Here is a 25,418-nt window from a genome sequence, read left to right on the forward strand (position 1 = left end):
CAAGGGCGGACCTGGACACGCGCACAAAAAGCCACGTCAATGGCAAATGCTGCATAAAGACATCTCGCTTACTTTCAATCTCTTGGAAAGAAAATGAGCTTGTCGGACGCAAACGTGACAACATACTGTGTGGTTCGGGGCGGCAGCACGTGCCAGCCGGGCATGGGAGCGGCGACGCCCGCGGAGGACGGCCCCACCGACCCCGGACGCACCCACCGACGTGCCAGCGGGGAGAACGAAAGAGCTAGAGCGAGAAGCCAAGAAAGGGAGACAGAGAGAACGAACGTGACCCAAGCCGAATGAGAGGCGCGGGAAGAAGAGGACCAGCACGGAGAGACGGAGCAGCAGGCGGGAATCCGAACCCAGTCCCACCGCTGAGGGCTCACACCAAACGCTCCCAAGTCCCCGCCGAGAAGGCCACGAACCTCCGAGCGGCCCAGGAGAGCAGGACGCCTGTCCAGGCAGCCCACAGGCCGTCCGCTCCCGCCGCCGACAGCCAAGGCGCTAAAGGTGCAGACGCCGGGCCGTGCCCACAGGGACAGGACAGCACGGGGGCAACGCCGTGGACACCACGGTTGGTTCCAGAGCAAAGTACTCCCGGGGAATCAGGGCCATTCTGTGAAAGTCCATTACTCAACCAAATGAACTACCATTTACAGACTTCTCCAACCACGGGCAGGCACGGGGCTGCGCGGCCGGCGCGGAGGGCTCTGCGCCCCGCACGCTCACGTCCGCCCCTGCAGCCCGGCCGCTCTCCCCTTCGCTTCTGTTTCAAACTCAGTTTACCAAAAATCTAAAACACTTCCATGGCTCAATCTTACAAAAGATCTAGGGAGTGCCGTTTGGAATAACACAAATATACCAAGATCATCGTGTGCGGCTCAAAAAGAGAAAATTCTTCTCGGCTTTAGCCCTTCCGAGTGTCTCAGAGGACCTCCATGTGCGGGGTCACCGGGAGCTAACAAGACTCTGGACCGGCAGAAAGAAGTAAGGTGACACTCCATATTTACAACCTCAGAAAGAAGAGGATAAAAAATTCATTCCCAATTTCTTTTTCTTCATAGAGAATCCAGAACTAGAAAACAGCGTTAGCTGAACAAAAAGTAAAACTCGCTGGAACAGGGTGGCACTCAAGAAGGGCGAGACTTCTTCGGCCAGGGTTGTCACACCGCGCCTCCATCACACCGCACCAAGAAGTGTCCCTCAGACACCCACACACGCACTGACCGCCTCCACAGAAACGGCGCTGAGCGCGCGGGCGGCTCGAGTCCCTCAGGCCTGACCCACAAACACCCGTGACGGACGGAACGAACCTCCTGGGGTCGCAGACAGTCCCTGCAGCAGACAGCGGTCGTGCTGTCAACAGGCCAGAGCTGGTGCTGTCGGAGCCTCACATGAAGGCTCCTCATCATTTCTGGGGCGGCTGCCAGCTTGTCACTGCAAGAGGCACCGCAGTCTATGCTTTCGGACAAGGGACGGAGTTTTATAGCAACGCAGTAGCTGTGGAAGACTTCTCGTGACTGACACGATCAAATACTGCGGTTCCCTCAAATTATTGCCTAAGTTGGTACCTTTTTTTATTTTTTAAAATTTGAGATCGAGTGAGAGGAGAGAGCACAAGGTGGGTAGCCGGGAGAAGCAGGCGCCCCACACGGGGCTCGACCCCAGGGCCCTGGGGATCGCTTAACCGACCGACGGAGCCACCACCCAGGCGTCCCACCCTCGTCAGTATTTTTACCATGAAGAACAGAATGGAGCTCCAGGACCGAAAGTTTGGAGCACCACTCTTAAAAATGAGTCACACTGTAACCAACAGTGTGTAAATCCTGGGAAGAGTGTTACTGTGCGTATTCTTTACAATACGCCCTCTAAAAAAACCACAGAAGTAAACAAATAAAACAAAAACCCACAAAGTCCGAGCACGCTTCAGAGGAGACTTACTTCTACAGGCGTGGACTCCGGTATTTCCCGCAGGATCACAATGCAACGACTCTGATTTGGCCTCACTTTTTCTCCCTTCTCATCCACTTGGACTAACGGTAAAGCTACAAAGAGAAGAAAAATGAATGGTAAAACACAAATATTCAAACAAATTGTCTGTATTCTAGTTATGACATAACAGATACTCCGGTGTGATGTGCTGTATCTCACTTACTCAACACAAAGAAGACACGTGGACGCACTGGGACACCTTAACACACCCATCTCACAGGTTAAATTTCTCAAAACCAAGGAGCATGGGAATTTAAAAAGTCCTTTAAGATCTAGAGTAAATGCAACGCCATGAAACAAGGATCCCACAGCGCAAGCGACCTGTACACGACAACTCAGGAGTTACTGGCTTCCTCTTTTCTACGAGCCCCTAGCGTCAAATAATTTTCTGACCCACCACGACTCTTTATTTTGAATCACGAGGTGCCACGGGCATCCTACACAGCTTTTCCCAGCAATGACGTCCTCCAAAACCGCAGCCCCCGGTCAGCACAAGGACGGTGGTGCCGGGGCAACAGTGCCAACACGGGGACAAGCCGGATTCAGACCTCACAAGTTTCTACATACGCTCCTTTTTGTGATGTTCTGTTTTGGTGTCACGTCTATGAAACTGCACCACGTGTAGATTCTAGTCACAACGCAGCACGACACAGTCAGGGCTCGGAGCTGTCCACCCCCCAAAGAAGACAGGCTGCCAACATGAGGAACGAAGACTAACTTCACTACAGGTTCTACTAATATTGAAAGTACCTTAAGGGAACATTATGAAAAAGTTCCTGCCAATAAACGTAAGTTAGACAACTTACACGAAACAGAAACATCCTTAAAGATACACTCTAGCAACGTTCACTCTAAGAAGACAGTCACCAACACAGACCCGGATCTATGAGAGAGAGAAACTCAAGGCCCACGTGGTATCCCCGGAGAATCCTATCAAACACCTGAGAAAAAAATAAACCCGTTCTACAGCACAACCTCTTCCTAAATACCTGAAAGAGAATACCCGCCAGCTCCACCTGCGAAGCTGGCCGCTCTCCGATACTCAGACGGAGCAAAGACAACACAAAGCAAGAAAACAAAAGACCAATATCCCCTGTGAACACGGATGAAAAATTCTCACAAACTCTGCCAAATCAAACCATACAATATATAAAAATGATAATAAACCATGACAAGTGGGTTTTATCTCAGTAATGAAAGGCTGGTTTACCAATCAAAAATTAAGCAACAGTGGCGCCTGGGGGGCTCAGTGGGTTAAGCCTCTGCCTTCGGCTCAGGCCGTGATCCCAGGGTCCTGGGATCAAGCCCCGCACTGGGCTCTCTGCTCTGTGGGGAGCCTGCTTCTCCCTCTGCCTCTGCCTGCCTCTCTGCCCACTTGTGATTTCCGTCTGTCAAATAAATAAATAAAATCTTAAAAAAAAAATATTAAGCAACAGAATTCACATTAATGGGCTAAACAAAAAAACATACAATCACCTCACAGATGCAAAGTATGTGGCAGAACCCAACATTCCTAAAAAGAAATTTTTTCAGCAAATTAGGAACGAGAGAAACCTCCTCATGTAGGAAAAGCCAACGTCTAGCATCACACTTACTGAAGACAGGACAAAGCAACAACAGCGCTCTCTCCGCTTCTGGTCGGCGCTGTCCCGAAGGCTCAACCAGGGCAGTAACGTGAGCGACAGAAACTGGACGCACCCAGACCGGGTACGAAGAGCTGAAACTTTCCATTCACAGGCAACAAGCTTATCTCTATGAAGAAAATCTGAAAAAATTTCCCAAAAAACTAGAATTGAGGAGTTTTAACAAAGTTTGAAACTTTGTTACAAAAAATACTAAAATGAATTGTATTTCTACATCCTAGCATTGATGGAAAACTGAAATAAACACATTAAAACTGTGTGAAAAACAGGAAAATAATTATAAAATCTGTTAAGATATGGACTATCTGTACATTGAAAACTGCAGAAATTACCAAGAACAAATTATAAAAGATGTAAATCAATGGAGAGTTACTGTGCTCACGGAATGTAAACCTCACCATCGTTATGTGTCAATTCTCCCCAAATCAATTTGTACATTCGATGCAATCCCAATAAAAATATTTTTAAGGGTGGCTCAGTCAGATAAGCAGCTGCCTTCGGCTCAGGTCATGATCCCAGGGTCCTGGGATCGAGTCCCTCATCGGGCTCCTTGCTCAGCAGGGAGCCTGCTTCTCTCTCCACCTCTGCCTGCCCCTCTGCCCGCTTGTGCATGCTCTCTCTCAATCTGACAAATAAATAAATAAAATCTTAACAACAAGAAACCTTAATTTAAAAAAAAAAAAAAGACACTGCAGGGCAGGTGTCAAAGCAGAGAAGCAAATCAAGGACAGAGGCCCGGAGATAAACCGGCAGTGGGGGGCGGACGGTCCCGACAACGGCACCATCCAACTTAGGGGCGAAGGGAGAGCCCGTCCAGCTGACGGCACTGGAACAGCTGCACATCCACATGTGAGCGGGGCAGAGAACTTAGATCCATACCTCAAACCACATACTACTATTAGCCTAAAATGGACCACAGACCTAAAAATGTAAACCCTAAAACTATAAAACTTCTGGGAGAAAACCTCCATGGCTTTGGTAACCACAGATTTCTTAATCGCTATGCCACCAAATGCAAGATCATAAAAGAAAAAAATTAATAAATTGAGCTATACCAAAAATTCAAAAGAGTGTTGTTCCAAAGACACTATCATTGGCAGAATACAAAAGAGAAGCTAGAGACTAGGAGAATGGATTTGCAAATCACACTCCTGATAACAGCTTATACCCGGACCCAGGTAAGGATAACACAGGTCTCACACTACACACCCTCCCACAAACCTCAACTGTACGAACACTAATAAAGAGGCGGGGGTGGGGGCACAAGAACAGACACTTCAACAAAGATAAAAGCAGAGCAAAGAGGCACGTGAAAAGACTGTTCCGTGTCACCAGCCATTAGGGAAACAGAAACCGAAAGAGCAATGAGGTGAAGTCAGAGAATCTGCAAGTAAGACCCCCGCAGGCGGCCCGCGACAGCAAAGGTGTGGGGCAACTGGCCGCAGCACCGCAGGCAGTTTCACAAGTCAGAACACACCCTCCGTCCCGGGCCGGCTACTGAGAGAAGCAGAAGCCCCGCGCACGAGGGGACTTGCACACCAGTGCTCGTGGCACCTGATCTGGAGTGGTGCAGCCTGGCCAGAGCGAGTCTCATAACGGGGGTGAATAACCAAGTGCGGCCGATCTACAGCGCGGAGTAGGACTCGGCAATGAGAGACCAAAAGCTATGGATGCGCTCTCCAACAACCGTGCTGAGCGCGGGAGACCGGACCCCCACCCCTAAAGGTCACTACACGACTGACTGCATTTGCACGAAGCTTCAGAAAATGCAAACTAAGGCACAGTGACAAAAAGCAGATGGGGGGTGGCCTGAAGCAGGAGGAAACTCCCGGGCGGACAGTACGGTCGTCATCGCCACTACGGTAGCTCTGCAGGTGCATGAAGATGTCGTGACTTGACAGATGTACAGGCAGTAATTTAAGGTGTGTAAACTCTACCTCAGGAAAGCTGTAAAAACAAAACAAGCAGGGACTGGCGACGTTCCCTGTGCTTCTCATCTCCTGATTTTGTCCCCAGTTAGTGTGCCCCCCCCCCCCAAGGGTCACCTTGAACCAGGAAGGTCAGTCCCACTCGGGTCTTTACACTCTCAGCCCTGGACCTCTGACCCATGAAAGGCCGACTCCGATCTATGTGACTCGTACCTACATGCTGCAGACGTTATCGGTCCGCAGGTATGTGAAACAGACTGTAGTCAGCAGTACGACGGGTTCCTGCTGAAAACGTAGCCTAGTTTATTTTAATCGTTCCAGCGCTCACGGTGAGGCTCCGTCACATCTATTCATGCTCTGGGGACAAACACCTGAGTCTATTCTTAAGTTAGCAATTTCAACTGTATTAAGTATAAAAGCAAAGCGTTTGAATTGGGCATTCTGTGCCATGCACTCCGTACCACGTATATTATGACACAAAAACGTAATTTATGCAGTTCAACCAACACTAGAGTTCTGGTGTTGTACTGGGGAATATTCAAAATAAAATGTTATCAAGGGTCTACTGGGTATCTAATGCTACGTGCGAGGCATTCTGGGGACAGGAGTAAGATTTAAACAGGAGATCTCTGCTCACAGAGGCTCATTTCTCTCACCGTCCGCAGAACTACAACCGCTACTCTAACTCCACAATCCATCAGGCCGTCGTGCTGGCACGTGTCTCTGTCTGAAGCCAAGTGAACGAGGCAATGAGACACTTCAGAGCTGGGGAGGAAGGCAAGCAGGTACCCCCGCAACTCCAGACCCTCCCGCCCAGCAGGGAAGGCAGAAGAAGGGCGGAGAGGCCGGCGGGGCTGTGGGTCCACGGGGACAAACAGCCTCCCTGCAGCAACCACACTGGGCAACCCAACAGCCTCCTGCGCCGCAGGAACGACTCCTGCCAGCGTCACCCAGGAATCAGCCACGGGGCAGCCGAGCTCCCAAGCAACGCCTGGAAGAAATAACTACACCCGGGACTCCTGATAATGACCAAAGACTGTGAACTGAGTAAAGTGTTTTTGGGTCAGGAAAGCCACTGGCCTTTATTTAAGTGCGCCAGACAGGACCAGACTCAACCCGACCAGCAAACAGACTTCTTTTCTGAACGGAACGTCAAAAACAAAGCCACACGGGAAAGCATAAACTATCTTGGGAAACGGCGGTTATAATTTTCAGAATTCAAACTTCATAGATGATGCTTGCTCGTTTCTTCACTATCTGCTCAAATAATTTAGTGACCTTACAAAATCTGTCTAGGAACAGGAAGCAGAGAACTTTCATTTGCGAATAGAAATCCAACCAAGTTTTAAGATAAAATGTTCACCTATTCTTCTATGAAGTCGAATGCACACAAGAAGTCATCACCACCCATCAGTCATGCTGGGGAGAGTGTAGAATCACTGCTGCCTCAGTGACGGAGAGTCACAGCGGTGACACAGGGAAACGGGGTTTCAGTTCTGGCTTGACGGATGTCCCCTCATTTAGAAATATTTGGGGCAAGGGGACATACTGTACACTGTGTTCTTTGTGAAGGAGTCAGAGCAGCCCTGAGAAGGGAGACTGCAGAAATAAATCATCTGGTACTTGCAGTCCTATTATAAAAAGTGACTTTCTATAATTAAAAACAATCCCATTTGAAAAGATATCCAATATACTGTACACTGAACTTAAAACTCATCCCCAGGGAAGCTATCCCAGGCGGCAGGGAGGGTGGAGGCAGTACAGGGGCCCTCCAAAAGCTCCGGGCGGCGGCGGTCTCGCAGCCGCACGCTGAGGCCCACGCACGCACAGCGCAGCGCCCAGGATGTCGCCTGTAATCCAGGCAGATGGTGTCTTTGGAAACACATGACCAAGTGGCTGGGCTGTAGACACCTGCACCAGCAAACCACAGCTTAGAAGCCCACAGTCCCGGAACCCCTGCCGGACTCTGAGGTATTAAACCTTGCTCTGATGTGGTCAGAGGTCCAAGAAACAACTTCACTCACAATAACCTTCTAAAGAAAACAGTCCCACTCCACCCAAACTTGAGCCAGAATTTGAAATTTACAGCCCTTATGCTAATGGAACCGGCCTCCAGCGCCACCCTTCCCCACATCTGTCACCAGCCCCAGCGGGCTTCCGCCTCTGCAGCAGCCTTTCTCGGGCGCACGCCCGCTGAGATGCGTTTCTGAGCCTGTCAACACCCCCCACCAGACAGGGCGCCGGCCGGAGCAGCCAGGAAGCTGAAGGAAGACCCCACTTGCCCTCAAGACCACATTCTCACCCACCCAGACCGCCGTTTACTTACACCTCAGCACCTCCACAATCAAGTTCATGTCAGTGCTGAGCTTCTTGACGTGGTCCAGGTTAGCTACCGTGGTGATTGGCACATACTGATCACTGTCCATCTGCGATATAAGGTACATGTCGCTAGCCAGGTTCTCCCTGCGGAAAGAAGACAAGAGCTTTTAATGCCTCCTTCTCTAAAGGGACGCTTCCAGAGAGGGGTGAGCATGGCCCGGCTTCAGAGCCAGAGGAGAGCTCCAACCCCAACTGGGCCTCATCCTCTCTCGGACCTTAGGGAAAACTTTTTTAGAGACCTCTGGGGAGGCAGAGAGAGCAGAAGTACAGTGCACCTTTTACAATCACAATGACTGAGTGGATAATCCATTAAAAATGTATTTATAGCTTATCTCTGTGCTAAAAAGTATCTGAGTAAACTTATTAAAAATATACACAGTTTTTTAGGTAAGAAAATCCAGCTGTAAGAACAGGCCAGGAGGCCGGTGCCCAAGTGCCTGCTGCGCCCGCCGAGCCATCTGGAACGCTAGCAGCCGGAAGCAGAGAAGGACCCAGAACCAATCCCACAGCCCTCGGGGTCACAGCAGGCAGGCTGCAGGCGCTGGCAGCTCAGGGGTTTGGACCTCTGGAGAGGCTTCTAGTAAGAAGTCTCCGTTAACAGGACAACGCGCTCAGAACACCTCAACGCAGACGCACTGGTCCTAGGGAAGGCATAGGACAGTCTCCAAGGCCTGCAGACGGCAACGCTGCTCCATCCCCACGGGTCCGGCGGCGCAGGCGGCCCAGAGGGAGCTGTGTGAGATGCAGACGCCACCCTTCCACCTCGCCGCCTCGGAGCAGCGGCTCTCCCCTGCACAGCGTACACGGAGGCCGTGTGCCAGGGCCCTAACTGGGGAGGGGTGGGCCAGGACGGCAAGCTGGGGCACCCGTCCCGCCTCTCCCCTCCACGCAGCTCCACGGTCTCTACGGCAGCCCTTCCCAGAGGCTCTGTGGAAGTCCGAAGGCAGCCCCAGAGAAACACTTGAAATATCGCCACCGCTGACAGAAGACCTTCCCCACGGCCCGTCAGTTATCCTCACAAAGACAACTACACTGAGCCCAACCCCACCTTCCTGTATGTAGGTTTCCGCCACGTGGAACTTTAAAGGCTCCACTCCGCGTGTCAACAGAAAAGGCGGTACTCAGGACGAAGGCACGCGTGGAGCTACAGGCGGCACACACAGACACAGAACGGCTTGCCCCTGCAGAGCCCGGCGTGCCGGGGGAGCTGGAACAGGAAGTCTGTTCTGACTTCACCGCGCTCAACCGTGTCCCTGTGAGGTCCCGCCCTCAGAGTCTGATTCCGTGGGACTGGGGGCGGGGGTCGCGTCCAGGACTCTGAATTTCAACAAGCAACCCAGGTCATGATCATCACGATGAATTGGGGAGAACCGTGGGAAACACCGGCCTAGCTGATTCGGTTCAGTTCTCCCCGGCAAAGGCTTTCCCTCCTCCACATTCCGCATGTCCTGTGCCGAGATCAGCAGCTCCTCGCCCCTTCTGCACAGTGTCACAGCTGTACGTAACAGCCAGTGCCCAACAGCCGAGAGAGCAGGCACTAGAACAGCCATCGGCATCCTTACCTAGATAAGCAGAATTCCAACGTCTTTTTAAGTACTTCTCGGGGGTCCTCCGGGCTTTCCGGCTGAGACTCATTTCCTCCTACATAAAAGAAATGATCAACTCAGGAAAAATGGTTTAAAATTTACCAAGCAGATGATTCAGCACAGTGATTCTCCTGTTTCCAACATACGTATTAATTCATCTACACATCTGTGCACAGACAGTAAGAAAACCGCTACTTTACCTACTAAGAAAGGGAAATCAGAGGCAAAAAACTTAAAATCCCCTCTCCCCTAACCCAAAACAACAGTTCATCCGAGGAGCCGGCCTTGTTAGTGAAGTGCGGAGGTCCTCCTTCCCTGTTCCTCCGCCCTGTGAAAAAGTGTTAAGTTTCTTTAATACCTTGTATCAATTCAAAAAGGACTTCCAGGGAGCCTGCAAGAACGCAGATACTTAAACATTAACAAAATATAAAGGAAAGAATAAAAGCAAGGAAAAAGATAAACAGGCCAGAACGATAAAGGCTGGGGTTCCTAAGCCCACGGGCCATCAGGACGACGCAGTCTCCACACCGGAGTCTTACGAACTTGCTCTAAGCCCACGTGGTCAAAGCTCCAGGCGGCAAGTGCTGGGCTTCAGAGTCTGACGGGAGGGAGCACACACGCGGCCCTCACGAGCAGGCGGGGGCTGGCACCGGCTTCTAGCGGAGACTTCTCCCAAGATGCCCGATGGTACAGTGGGGGCCACTGAAGTGTGTCTCCCGTGAGGCACTGGACACGGACCGGGGGGCTGGAGCTCAGGGGAAGGCCCTGGCACCGCCAGCAGCCACACAATGTAACAGGAGGATTTTCATACTGGAGTTTGGGGTGAGCCCCTGCTCCCCGCCCCCGGACTCTGCACAGCAGGCGAGGACCCTATTTGTAGGTTGTCAGGATAGCAGAGGCAGGGAAACACAAAGAACTAACAAGTTTTTCAGACACTTCTCTGTAGATCTGCATAATCCTATATGTGGAATTTTCTGAGAAGACACACTTAAATTTTAAAAGTCAAAGACCAACAAGAAGTAAGGGGAAAGGAAGGCATTTATTAACAAATAAGAGCAGAGAGCTCGTGCCTGTTTCATATAGAGCTTTACCAAAATCCACCCCCAAACAGCAAAAGCAAACAATAAAACAAAGCAAAAAAACCCACAACCAACAGAATAAAACCAACGGACTTGATGAGGCTGGAAATTACAAAAGGCCCTTGAAACACAATCCAATGTCATTCCTTTGTCCAGAAAGGCCTCTCCTGGGCACTCAGTTAAACTCCGATCCCACCACAGATTCAGACGTCTACGGTCTCCCGCACGCCAGGCACTGTGGCAACGCTGGTTCCTCAGCCTAAAGGCGTCCAACTCTGCTCCTGGACGGAGAGGCAATGCGCGGCTGAGTAAATAAACACTGGACATCAAGTCAGAAGCAAGCGGACACCGAGGAGACCGCCACAAGTGCGGGAGAGCAGGGCGGAGCTGCTCGTCACAGCAGCCAGAGGGGCGCCGCCGCAGAGGAGGCGTGGGGCAGAGCCCAGCGGAGGGGACGGCAGGCCTGGCAGGGATCCGAGGGAGCGCACCCCCTAGCAGACAGCGCCCCCATATGCATAAGGGGACACGTGAGGAATGAGGCCACAGAGGCAGGGAGGGAGGCTGAGAAGATGAGAATTCTAACCTAAATGGGATGGGAAGCCAATGGACGTCTTAGAGCAATTTCTCTGCTCCGCTCTGCATCGGTGAAGGCACAAGAGGGAAGCAGAGCCTTGTTCGGAGGCCAGGGCAACAATCCAGGACCAACGAGTACTCGGGGCCACTCCAGGTGAGGGATGGGACTTGAGCCGCGAGCACAGGAGGACAAGGCCAGGGCGACGGGACGCGGAGTCAGCAGGAAACAGGACACAGCCAGGCCGGATGAGGGAGGACACGGGTTCCCCACTCAGACCGGCAGCACCCCGTCACCGGAGGCCTGGAGAAAGGCCGTGCTAGTGAGGACGCTGGACGGGGCGTGAGGGCACATGGGAGGCGAGCACATAGAGGCAGCTGATCCAGACGATGCTTCTGGGGAGTTCTGGTGGGGGAAGACAGGGTATTGAAGGCGGTCTCATGTACAGAATCGGGGACAGAGCTCTGTGGAAGACTCCTCACGCGGCCGAGGCAGGGCCCCTCTGAACGTACGAGCCGAGGGGTCCCAGAGGATGGGAGACAGACAAGTGTCAGGGGTAAAGTACTCTTCTGACAGCGCCAGTCCTCACAATTAAGACACAGATATGAGGACACCTGCTTCTAGGCAAGAGAGAGAACCACCAGCAGACAGCTGGAAATGGAGGGGCCGTGCCAGCTGCAAGATGGCAGAAGAGTAGGTCCCACTCATGCTCCCTCCTCAGCAACAATCCAGCGTCCGTCCTCAGACAAAAATGCCCTACGGCAGCTGTGGCACCCAGGGAGGAGACTGAAACCCGCAAGCAGTCCAAGGTTAAGCAGAGGCGTTTGAGAAAGCGGGCCCTGCATGCAGGCAGCTGACTTGCCAGAGGCCCCAGCTACAGCCTTCTTTGACTTGGTTCTGTCCCCAGCATCCTCTGCCAAGAAGGAGCCTTGCCCACCCAAGCCCCAGATCATAGGTGCACAGACCTCAGTCCTGGCTTTGGACCCCACAATGGCCGACAACCCAGCTCCAGTCCCGCTGGGCTGCAGTCCAGTTAGCATACTCGGTCACACTCAAGTACTATGGGTCCTGGAAGTGGGCTCCAGCCACTTCCAGCTGGTCCCTGAGCAGGTCTGTTGGCCAAGGGTCCCAAAGGAAAATGCCTGCAGTCAGTGCCCCTAGAGACAGGCCAGCCGACCTCAGGGTCCTGAAGCACACCTGCGACTCGGCTTCAGCTCCTCCCAGCTGCACCAGTCCACAAGCAGTTCTGCCCACCCGGAGATGCGCCCGGGGACCAGGCAAGACCCACAGCCTGCTAACAAGCCCACTAACTCCACTGCAGACCCAGCAGCAGCCTCGTGACCCAGCTCCGACCCATCATGACTGTGAAAGCAGAGGGAATGCCATCAGCCCAAACCCACAGGAGAATGTTCTTGACAGACAAAGCCAGTCTGTAAAGACAGGAAGAGGGGTCTGCTCCTTCAAATGCGCACCATCAAAATGCAGCGACAAGAATCGGCACATGTGACACGACCAATGGGAAACTAACAAGGCTCTGGTGACTGATGCCAATGAAACACAGATGGATTCAAAAAGAATCACCTTAAAGAAACTCGGTGAAATCCAAGAGAACACACACACAGACAACTAAATGCAATCGGGAAAATGATGCAGAAACAAAGTAAGAAGTTTAGTAGCAAAACAGAAGCCACAGGAAAGAACCAAACAGAAACCTTGGAGTTGAAGAACACAAGGATAAACCCGAGAACTCAACACAGCACTTCCACAGCAGAGTCAGCCGTGCGGAGGAAGACTCAGCAAACGCAGACGGGTCACGTGACTACAGCCCCTTAGAGAGACGACAAGAACCAAGAATGAAGACAAGTGGGAAGTCTACGTGAGCGACGGGCACCGCGCGCCCATCTGCGTGTGAACACGAACAACCTGAGAGAGAGATCAAGAAAACAAACCCACTCACAACTGCATCGGAAAGAACAAAACACCCACGAAAGAATTCAACCAAGGAAGTGAAAGACCTGTACCCTGAGAGCTACAGACGCTGATGAAAGAAACGGAGTAAGACATAAGTAAGTGGAAAGACAGTCTGCACTTATGGACTGCAACATTATCATTTAGAATGTCCACACTCCCAAAGCAATCCACAGATTCGATGCAATCCAACCCAAAGTTCCAATGGCATTTTTCAAAGAAACAGACCAAACAATCCTAAAATTCATATGGAACCACAAAGACCCTGAATAGCCGAAGCAATCTCAGGAAGGACAAAGGGGACTTCAAATTACGCGACCAAGTTAAATGATCAGAACAGGCTGGTATGAGAATTAAAAAAGACACACAATCAGTGAACAGATTCCAGAAATAAACCCACACACACACAGTCAACTGATTATCAACAAGGCTAACAAGAATATTTAATGGGGAAGAAGTGTCTTCAATGAGTGGTGTTGGGAAAATTGGACAGCCACATGCACAAGAATGAAACTGAACCTTTATTTTACATCACATAAGATGTCATGTTGTTGTGAAGCAGACAAAAATCAACTCAAAATGGGTTAAAGATGCATGTAACATCTAAAACTGTAGAACTCCTAGAAGAAAATGCGGGAGAAAAGCTCCCCAACACTGGTCTTGGCAACAACTTTTTGGACCTACACCAAAAGCACAGGCAACAGAAACAAAAACAAACAAGTGCGATTACATCAAACTAAAAGGTTTTGCACAGCCAAGGAAGCCACTGACAAAATTAAAAGGTCACCTTTGGAATGGGAGAAAATATTTATAGTATCTCTATTTATCTGATAAGGGGTTATATCCAAAACATATAAGGAATTTATTCACACTTAAGAGCAAAACAAAAACCTGATTTAAAAATGGACAAAGGGGGCGCCTGGGGGGCTCCGCCAAAGTTGAAGCGTCTGCCTTCGGCTCAGGTCATGATCTCCGGGTCTTGGGATCAACTCCCACATCAGGCTCTATCCTCAGCAGGGAGCCTGCTTCTCCCTCTCTCCTCCGCCTGCTCATACGTTCTCCCTCATAAATGAATTAAATGTTCAAACAAAAACTGAGCAAAGGGCCTAAATAGACATTTTTCCAAAGAAGATTTACAAATGGCTAGCAGGTACATAAAAGGTGCCCAACATCACCAGCCATTAGGGAATGTGCGTCAGAACCGTGGTGAGGTATCACTCATCAGACCTGGCAGGACAGTTACCATCGAAAACCAAGACAACAAGTGTTGGCCAGGATGTGAAGAAAAAGGAACTGCTGGGAATGCAAGCTGGGGCCGGCCCTCTGGAAACCAGTACGGAGCGTCCACAGAACGTTAAAACCAGAGCCGCCCTACGGCCCAGCAATCGCACGACGGGGCGCACATCCCGCAGAAGGGGCGTCAGCACCCGGAAGGCTCTGCGCGCCCGTGCTCCCGGCGGCTCTGCTCACGGGAGCCCAGACCGGGGACCACCCCCGCGGCTGTCCGCGGACACGCGGATGAAGACGCTGTGATGTATACACACACTGAGATATACAGAGTCCTGCCATGTGAGACAACATGAGCACCGAGGCACTACGCTAAGTGACAGAAGTCAGAGAAAGGGAAAAACTACATGATCTCATCTGCATGTGGAATCTACAAAGTCCAAACCATACAAGCAAAGGACGGACCCACGGCTGGAAAGTGGGAACCATGGGGAGGTGCTGGTCACAGGATACGATTCAGTGACCAGCTCAGTGAGGTTCTGGGGGTCTTAGGTACAGCACGCTGACTACAGTCAACAATACTGTATCAAATGCTGCAAACTTGCTAGGAGAGTAGATCGTACGTGTTCTCAGCACACGAAACCAGAAAAACAAAAACACTCTGTGAGGTAATAGGTGTGTTAATTAGCTTGACTATGGTAATCATTTCACAGTGACTATGTAATATCAAAGGATCAGTGTTGGATACCATAAACATATTCAAATTTTATTTGTCAATTATACCTAATAAAGCTAGAAAAAATTGTAACCTTACCCCATTTTTCTTAGACTGTTTGCTTACGCTTTTACCTTTCCTACTGTAGCTCCCATCCTCTCACCCTACCTATCGCAAGCTCAGTATGTGTAGCAGTCACTGTCCGCCTCTGCCAAGCAGAGGAAGCTCACGGACAGCAGGGGTTCTCGTCCGTGACACTCACTGATGAATCCCAAGTAGACAGGGCACCTAAATACTTCTGAATGGAAAAACAAAACAGAGTAAATGAAACAAGTTTTCCAGATGTAGGAACACTGGTCCCTAAGAGATGTGAGACCTACAACCTTCCCAAGCCGGGGCTCTGCAAGCGGAGAGCTAAGAGGCACAGAAGAGGGTGCCAGGACGGCTGCACCCAGTGGGCACGCTGAGCTAAGAGGCACAGAAGAGGGTGCCAGGACAGGCCGCACCAGGAAGGCTTCACAAGCAGGCAGCCCTGTCACAGCACGGGTGTGATGCGATCCTAGGAAGTGGGGAAGAACCACCCAAAAGGACGAGAAGCAGCATGCATCCCTCCCTCACACAGGGCTGGAAGCAGTGCCTGCTCCCACCAGCGGGACCAGAACACCACAGCTACACAGAGCATGCAGCCTTGCCTCGGGGGCTGGAAGTAACTGGCTCCTAAGCAGCACTCCATTCCTGCCTAACAAACCTTAAAACAAGATTTTAAAAGGATCACACTATTTCTATGTCAGTTAGATGCATCCTGGAACAATAATCCAACTATCTAAAGAAAGAAATACAAAAATACCAAGCACCCAACCAAAAATTACCATGAATGCCAAGCAGGAAAAGTCACCCATTAACGAACAGTGACCTAGCAAGAGCAGTCGGCACAGGTGTAAACACTGACCAAGATAATAATCATGGCAACTGTCCACATGCTTCAAAAGTTAGGTAGAAACATGAAAAATATTTAAAGGACCCAAATCAGACTTCTACAGATGAAAACTACAAGGTCTGATATGAAAAACATACTTGATGGAATTAACAACAGATTAGACATTAGAGATTAATGAGCCTGAAGACAGATATACCAGAAACTTTCCAAAATGAAACCAAGAAATAAGAATTTTTAAAAAGGACAGAGGATGGGCGTGCCTGTGTGGTTCAGTGATTTCAGCCTCTGCCTTCGGCTAAGGTCATGATCCCAGGGTCCTGGGATCGAGCCCCGCATCGGGCTCCCTGCTGCTGCTTCTCTGTCTGCCTGTCTCTCTGCCTACTTGTAATCTCTGTCTGTCAAATAAATAATAAATAAAATAAATAATAAAAATAAAATAATAAATAATAATTTTAAAAAAAAGGAGAGGATCAGTGAACTCGGACAACTTCAAGGGTCTTAACAGAGGAAGAGCCGGCGATCAAGAAAGGAAAGAGAAGGCCAGGGAGGCACTGGGGGAGCAGCAACATTTGAAGATATTATAGCCGACACTTCTCCAAGTCTGGTGAAAACATTTATAAATCAGAGACTGAAGAAACTCAATGAACACCTACCATAAGAAACATAAAGACTGTCTTTAAGTTATATCATAATCAAAACGCCCAAGACCACTGATAAAGAAAAAGGGCTTGACAAAAAAAATCTGACAAGAGAATTCTATACAAAGCAAAAATGAGTGTAAAATAAAAATGGTTTGGCTGAAACAATCCACCACAGCAGATATGCACTACAAGAAACATCCAAGTCCTTTAGGTGGAAGCAAAAGGATACCAGAAGAGCTCCAAATTTACACAAACGAAGACCACCAGAAGTGATAACCACAGAGCACCCCCTAACAAAAGCAAAATACATATTCTTCTCAAACATGTACTAAGATGGCCCAGATTCTGGACCACAGTACAAATCTTAATAAATTTAAAGGGATTCAAGTCACACGAACTACGTCCTATGAGTACAAGGAGATTAAATTAGAAACCAAGAAAAGAAAGGTTCCCGGAAAATCCCTAAATATTTGGAAACTAAATACCAGACTTGTAAATTACCAATGGGTCAAAGAAAAAAAATTCAAAAAGAAATCAGAAATAATTCTGAACTGCATTTTTCAAAAACCACACCCACGATGTCTCGGAACTTGTGAGGCTGACAGACTACTTCGGAGACTTACGGAAGTGAACAGCTACCTCAGAAAAGAAGAAATGCCTCTCATCAACGAGCTCCGTTTCCACTGTAAGACACTAGGGAAAAAAGTAAACCCCAAGTAACCAAGAGGAAGTAGATCATACCGATCAGAAGTAAACCAAGGAAAGCTGAAGGAGAAAAACAATGGAGGAAAAACAACTAAACCAACTACTGGTTCTTTCAGATGATCACCAAAGCTGACGAACCTCTACACGGATTTATTACAGGGAGAGCAGAGACACGAATTACCAATAACAGTAAGGAGTTATGTGACACAGCTGCAGATCCTACAGACGGTGAATCAACACAGCCTTAGGAGCAAGTCTAAGAAACAGAGTTGACACTTCAAATGACGGGGACAGAATCTTTACAAGACCCAAGTAACTAAAACTCCCTCAGGAAGATACAGAAAACCTGAGTAGCCCTACATGAAAAAGCAAACTGTAGGACCACCTGGGTGGCTCAGACAGCTGAGTGTCTGACTTAGGGTTTTGGCTCACGTCTTGGTCTCTGGTTATGGGTTTTCAGCCCCGTGCTGGGCTCTGTGCTAGGTGTGGAGTCTAATTAAAAACGAACAAAAGCTACAGCTGAAAACTTACCCTAACACAAAACTCTAGGCCCAAATAGCTCTACTTCTTCATTTAAAAAAGAAATAACCTCTTCCCCCCCCTCCCAAAAAAACTGCATAGGAAAGAATACATTGAAAAGAAAACTACAGACCAACATCCCTCATGAACGCAGGTATAAAAATTCTATGCAGAATTCTGGCCAATCTAATCTAACAACGAATCAAGTGTGTTACATCATGACGCAGCGAAGCTTATCCCAGGATAAGCTGAATACATGAAAAATCGTCCTAAGACTAAACGAGAAAAGTATGATCATTGCCACGATGGAGAAAAAAGCAGGACAAACTCCAAGAACCCCTCCTTATATGAACTCTCAGCAAGCCTAACAGAAGGGCACCTCATGAACCTGATAGAGGTCATGTACGTAAAGCCAAAACTAACATTACACTTACTGTAAAATGCAGTGTCTCTCCCCTACGATTAGTCAGACGTTTGCTCTCATGATCTGCTCACCTGTTTTAAGTAATCCCTGCACACACCGTGGAGCTTGAACTCACAACCCTGTATATCAAGAGCCACACATTCCAATGACTAAGCCATCCAGGTACCCCTCTGTTCACCTTTGGAATGAAGGCTCTATCCAGGGAGATCAGGCAAGACAAAGAAGTTAGAGGCAAAGACAGACAGAAAGATAAAAAGAAAAAAGAAAGAATGACAGAAAGACAAAGAGAAAGAAAGAATGAAAGAGAAAGGAATCAGACTGGATAAGAAATAAAGCTGGATGTATTCACGAATAACATGACTATGCAAAAGATATGGAATCCCCAAAAAAGTTCCCATAACTAGTAACATTAACATGTTTCCAGAGAATATCAATTTACAAAAATTAACTGTATTTTTACATACTAGAATAATTTCCAATTAAATTTTTTAAAAATCACTTACAACAGCCCCCCCAAAATATGAAATACTTAAGGATACTTATTTAAGTACAGAAGACATGGAAGACCAGGACACTGAAAAGTAAAAAATACAGCCAAGAGATATTAAGGAAGACCTAACCAGGTGTAGACATGCAACAGCTCGCATGCACCACACGAAAATGCCATTTTTCGGGGCACCTGGGTGGCTCAGTGGGTTAAGCCTCTGCCTCCGGCTCAGGTCATGATCTCGTGGTCCAGGGATCGAGTCCCGCATCGGGCTCTCTGCTCAGCAGGGAGCCTGCTTCCTCCTCTCTCTCTGCCTGCCTCTCTGCCTACTTGTGATCTCTGTCAAATAAATAAATACAGTCTCAAAAAAAATTTTTTTTTTTTGAATGCCATTTTTCTCCAAGAGATCTATGGATTCGATGCTATCCCAATAAAAATCTCACCACTTTGGAGACAGACACTGACCAGGTCATTGTAACCTGTATGGAAATGAAAAGGAGGAACTAGAATAGCCAAAATAATTCTGAAAAAGAACAAAATTGGAAAGCTAACACCGCTTGTTTAATTTTAAGAATTACTTCCAGTAATCACAACAGTGTGGCACTGTTGTGAAAACAGATTTAATAGATACACGGAAAGGAAAGACACAGTCCAGAGATAAACTGACACGTGTAGGGACAATGATCCTGACGGCAACACAAAGACAGCTCAAAAGAAAAGGGGAAGTCTTTCTAGCAAATGGTGATTGAAAAAAGACTTTGCTGCTGTACCTCACACTATATCCAACAATTAACTGAAAATGAGCCACAGACCTTAAAATGTAAAATTTAAAATGTTCTCTCTCTCTGGGAGAACACCTTTGTGACTCTGGATTAAGCACAGATTTCTTGGATACAAAACCAGAAGATTCATAAAAGAAAAAAAGATTTAAAAAAACAAAACAAAACAAAACTAGACCGGGGGCGCCGGGGTGGCTCAGTGGGTTAAAACCTCTGCCTTCGGCTCAGGTCATGATCCCAGGGTCCTGGGATCGAGCCCCGCATCGGGCTCTCTGCTCAGCAGAGCCTGCTTCCTCCTCTCTCTCTCTGCCTGCCTCTCTGCCTACTTGTGATCTCTCTCTGTCTAATAAATAAATCAATCTTAAAAAAAAAAAAAAAACTAGACTACCTATAAAATTTAAACTTCTAATTTTCAAAAGATAATGTCACAAGAACAAAAGACAAGCCACAGACCGAGAGAATGTATTTGTAATTATAAACCTGATAAGAGCTTGTGTACCAACATATAAAGAACTCCCAAAACTCAGTGATTAAACAACCCAGCAGGAAAATGGGCAGAAGACCCAAACAGATCCTTCACCAAAATGGTAAATGCGTATATTAAAGATGGTTGACACTATTAGTCATTAGGAAAACGAACTTAAAACTACAGTACGATCCAACCACCTTCTGAAGGGCTGAAATTAAAGGACTGGTCACAACGGGTGGCGCGGCCGGGGATTCACTCCACGGCGGACGTGCTCACAGCAGCACCACTACAGACCACAGCCCCACCATTTCTTAAGAAGATAACCTACCAGATGATCATCGATTCCATTCTCATGTATTTCCCCAAGAGACGCGAAAACACACATGTATACAAAGTCCTGCCTTATAAGTGATCATAGCAGCTTTATTGGTAAGAGCCCCACCCCACACCGGAAAACACCCTAATACTCACCAGCAGGTGAATGAAAAACCAACCGAGGCACAGGATGGAACAGAATGCTGCGCTCGGAAAAAGCGAACAATGACCTATGAATGTCACAACGTGAGTGAATCTTGCAATTAGTAAGCCAAGTAAAGAAGCCTCACAAAAAGCACACGTCATAAAAATCCATTTATATAAAATTCTAGAAAATGCAAACCAACCCAGAGTGACAAAGAGCCTGTATCAGTCAGTGGTTGCCCCGGCAGGGAGGGGCCCAGGAAGCTTTCAGCGGTGACAGGTATGCCACGATCTGGACGGCGTTACAGGGACACATACATCTCACCAGACACGGCAGAGACAGAGTGGGAGACGTCAGCAAATCGACCCGACCGCGCCCCCAACCGTGTGCGCCAAACCAGGGCAAATAAAACCTACAGGAAAGCTGCGCTCCACTTGCGGCACGTGATGCTGCTCGTGCGTCCATGCACAACTCTGCAGCCCGAAGAAAGCAGAGGAGCGCCAGGGTCTAGGAGGAAACAGAGGGCTTGCCACGGCCGTCCAGGAGCCCGGCCACACCGGCCCGCGGCAGCACAGCTGGGAGTTTGCGATCCCGAACTCAAAACGACAGCACTGCACACCGCATGTTTGGTTTGGCCACCGTCAATCCGGCCAGGACCACACACACCGGAGGCCGAGAGCGCACGGACGGAAGGAAGGGAGAACCGGCTCTGGGTGACGGACGCAGAGGCGGGAGGAAGAGACGGCGGGGGCGCGAGTGCCAGCGGCCACCGTGAAGCCAAGGTGTTCACGGGGCTCGCCCTGACGGGGACACACCAACACGGACGCGCTGCTGTGCCCTCCACATCGCCTCCTGGGAAGCCTGCGCGGCGACACGCCGGGAAGGTGGGCCTTCTCGAGCTCGCGCATGGCTCCGGCCTGTCCCCTGGGGGACCAGACACACTCCCCGTGCCTCTGGTCTGCGTGACTCCTGTCAGCCACCTTCCGCGAGTTACCTGTCCTGCTCCCACAGCCCCATCAGCCGCTCATGAGGCAGCCGCGGCCAGGCCCGGCCCGCTGTCTGCGGGGCCTTCGCACTGCGCTCGCCTTCCAGACACAGAACCATCTCCCCGACGTGGCTCTACGCGGCCCCCATCCCGGCCCCACGACAACTGCTCTCTTCCCCCCGCGCCCCGCTCCTTCTCTTCTGCAAACAGCCTTCCACTCACCCGCCCTTCTCATGAAGCAGCCACTCCACAGGCTCCGAGCCCCGCCTCCAGCACTCACCACCCCCGCAGCACTGTCCCCGACGCCTCGCCCTGCAGTCCCCCTCCCCCTTCTCCCAGTCAACCCAGACCCGCCTTCCAGGCACCCATGGGCTCTCCCGCTCCCTGCGGCGCCTTCGTGACAGAGCTCCATACCCACTTACGAGGGAATTTCAAGGAGAATCAAAGGAACCAATGAAAGGCACGGTGTTTGGAGGAAGACTTAAGCTACATTATAAGAAGCAAAATGAAAAAGCTCACACTCTATATAAAAATGAGTTCATGTCACAGCCTTACCGGTCTCGCTATTTTCAGGCGGAGACTCATGTTCCGAGCGACCCAGAGCCAAAGAGCTCACCGCGGTCTGGTCTGACTCCTGCAAATCTGACAGCGCCACATTCTCACGACTTTTGTCACCATCACCATTGGCATCCAATCCTGTAATTAGGAATTTGATCCCAAAAGACAAAATCAGAAGAGTAACTTTCTTTTAAAACAAAACAAAATAGGGGCGCCTGGGTGGCTCAGTGGGTTAAGCTGCTGCCTTCGGCTCAGGTCATGATCCCGGGGTCCTGGGATCGAGCCCCGCATCAGGCTCTCTGCTCAGCGGGGAGCCTGCTTCCCTTCCTCTCTCTGCTGCCTCTCTGCCTACTTATCATGTCTGTCAAATAAATAAATAAAATCTTTTAAAAAACAACAAAAACAGAACAACAAAATAAAAGCTTACAGCTGCAGTTACTTCAATTTCTGCAACTTGGATTCCTTGGTTCTTCTACTATAACCACAACACAAATCTTAATTAACAATTTCCTTTTTCAATTCTTTTCTTTTTTTTTTTTTATTTTAACTAGGCTCCCTCCTGCCCAGTGTGGGGCTTGAGCTCACAACCCTGAGATCCAGAGTCGCACGCTCTGCTCACTAAGCCAGCCAGGTGCCCCCCAGTCAGCAAGTCCGTCAAGATGGGTTAAACGGGAGCAAAGACAGCACCGTGAGAGCAAAGGCTCTCCTCATCGCAGTCACGCCCACAGCTCACCCTCCTGGCTGCGGTCCGTGCAAGGGCCCGACGGCTCCGCCCAGGCGGCACTCACACCGCCGTCCGCCGCGCTGCCCGCTTCCAAGTGCAACACCGGCGTCCCCCACACTTTAGCATTAGGGTTTAGCTCCGAAACCTTGGCTGTCGGTACCTAGGGGAGAATGTGACAAACATCTGTATCCCAATCCAATCAAACACAATTTTACTTACGAATTCATACTTGAAACGCATCTGTGTGAGAGAGTTAGGTCAGAAAGGCAGAGTCTACTGACACATCCACTGGGGAGGAAACGTCGTGCAACGGAACAGAAGTTGACAGGCCGAGCTCAGCTTCGTCCCCCAGCAGGCTCCTCCGTTCCCAGTAAGCAGAAGGCTCTCCAGAAACTGCACACGGAAGACGAGGTACCTGCCTTCGTGGACATTCGGGAAGTAACAGGGGACCCAACTGTCATCTCTGTCCTAGACACAACTCACAGACTGACCACCTGAACAGACAGTAGATGGATAAAATTCTTCAATCTCCACCATTCACATAAGCAAAGGAGACAGACAACACAAGACCCTCAGAAGCGCAAAGGTCTCACAATGGGTCTGTCGGGCAAGGGTTCCGAGCCGCTCACGCGCAGGATCTTCGTCTCCTTCCAGCTCCGACATGCGGTTTGTCCCCCACTGTCCACAGGCTCACACCTTCACTTCCTTTGGGCATGGGTGAGCTCTTCTCTGGTGCACCTAACTAGCCCCTGATTTTCCTTCTCTGGCTCACACGCCTCAAGTGGTATCTGAGTCTAAAGAAAAATCCATGTCCCTGGGGCAGCTGCTCCAACTCACTCCAATTCGCCGTCACAATGCTCTCAGCAAACCTAAAATGATTTCCTGTGCCCACTTAACACAGCCTGGATACCACCACACAGAAGTCGGAGTTCCCTCGCAGAGCGACAAGGGTGCTCGTCCCAGGAGCTCCCAGGGAATGTCAGGCAGGAGCCCCGAACTGGGAGCAGCTGCCTGCCTGAGCCCCAGGGCAGATGTTACGCAGTACTGTCCCCAGATGTGAAAAGGGTCAGGAAATATCATGATCCTCCATGGAGGACAAGTGTGGATTAATACTCTTCAGAAGACAGAGTAAAGTCCCCCGGGCGGGGGTGATGAAGGCTTGCAGTGAGAACCAAAACGGACGCGGACACGAGAGGCCATGTGGTTAGGCAACAGGATGCACTTTGCTCACACCTACAAGGTGAGGGAACCGCCCCCCGCTCCCCCCACGCCTTCCCACGCTACTGTATTCAACCCCCTGAAATGGCCCCTGACCTCAGGCGCACACTCCAGTTCCTGCCGCCCACAGACACGGGTCCTTCCCAGCGTGAGCACCTTCCGGAGCCACCTGCCCTGGGGCGTCCCCCGCACCGACTGCCCGCCACACTAGGACGCAACACCCAAAGCAACAGCCTCCAAGCCAGCGGAGGGTCGCCCTGCTGTGACACACCTGACCTTCCACTAGTCCGTCCCTTCTGCTCGCCACGGTGCTGCTAGCGCCGCGCAGTCCTGACCTCAGTACAGTTGTGCCTACAAAAGGGGCTCAAGGAATGAATGTTTAATAAAGAACAACAAGAATTTTGTGCCAGAACTGAAAGGAAACCCATCCTTGTGAAAGGTACCACTTCTCGGGCGGTGAATACTGCGGTCCAAGTCGAGAACTCGGGACGCGGCACAACCGTAAGCGGTTAACCAGTGCTCAGGGGATACTCCTGAGTGACAAGGGATGAAAGAATGGGGACACAGACTTAGGAGCTGACGGCATGACAACTACCTCGAGTCTGCTAGGGGATCTCCCTCTCTCTGTCAAATAAATAAAACCTTAAAAAAAAAAAAAGGAAAAAACTGAGCTGACCTTAGTAACCACGCCCTGAAGTAATTTTTTTTTTTTTGAGTATTTTATTTATTTATTTGACAGAGAGAGATCACAAATAGGCAGAGAGGCAGGCAGAGTGAGAGGAGGAAGCAGGCTCCCCACGGAACAGAGAGCCCGATGCAGGGCTCGATCCCAGGACCCCGGGATCATGACCTGAGCTGAAGGCAGAGGCCTTAACCTACTGAGCCACCCAGGGGCCCCATCCCTGAAGTAATTTTATATTAATGACCAACACCGCTCCTTCAAAGTAGAGCATCCAGAAATTCTCAAAAAATAATAAATCAAGGGGCACCTCAGCTCCTCTGCTCAGCGGGGAGCCTGCTTCCTCCTCTCTCTCTCTCTGCCTGCCTCTCTGACTACTTATGATCTCTGTCTGTCAAATAAATAAATAAAATCTTTTAAAAAATCAATCAATCAATCAATCAATCAGTCAAACAAGGGCGCCTGGGTGGCTCAGTTGGTTAAGCAACTGCCTTCGGCTCAGGTCATGATCCCAGAGTCCTAGCATCAAGTCCCGCATCCAGCTCCCTGCTTGGCAGGGAGTCTGCTTTTCCCTCTGACCCCACCCCCTGCTTTTCATGCTCTTTCTCTCTTTCTCTCTCTCTCTAATAAAGAAATAAAACCTTTAAAAATAATAATAATAAATCAATAAATAAATTCTGACACTCCAAAGAAACTCTACCCCCCAACAGTAGGCTCCATTAAAAAAAAAAAAGACAAAACAAAA

General features: G+C 49.7%; 1 protein-coding gene across 2 annotated transcripts in view; it reads right to left on the reverse strand.

Annotated features, from left to right (window-relative positions):
* Positions 1 to 25,418, reverse strand: part of LARP4B (La ribonucleoprotein 4B) — a 63,724-nt gene that overhangs the window by 23,522 nt on the left and 14,784 nt on the right. For both annotated transcript variants that reach the window (XM_059183677.1, XM_059183676.1), the window contains 5 exons: positions 22,786 to 22,936; positions 22,050 to 22,190; positions 9,505 to 9,583; positions 7,890 to 8,026; positions 1,942 to 2,045 (listed from right to left, as the gene is read on the reverse strand). In XM_059183677.1, coding sequence (XP_059039660.1) covers positions 1,942 to 2,045; positions 7,890 to 8,026; positions 9,505 to 9,583; positions 22,050 to 22,190; positions 22,786 to 22,936 — 612 coding nt within the window. The remainder of the gene's footprint in view (positions 1 to 1,941; positions 2,046 to 7,889; positions 8,027 to 9,504; positions 9,584 to 22,049; positions 22,191 to 22,785; positions 22,937 to 25,418) is intronic.

The sequence above is a fragment of the Mustela lutreola genome, chromosome 8, assembly GCF_030435805.1.
Source record: "Mustela lutreola isolate mMusLut2 chromosome 8, mMusLut2.pri, whole genome shotgun sequence".
Taxonomy (NCBI): domain Eukaryota; kingdom Metazoa; phylum Chordata; class Mammalia; order Carnivora; family Mustelidae; genus Mustela; species Mustela lutreola.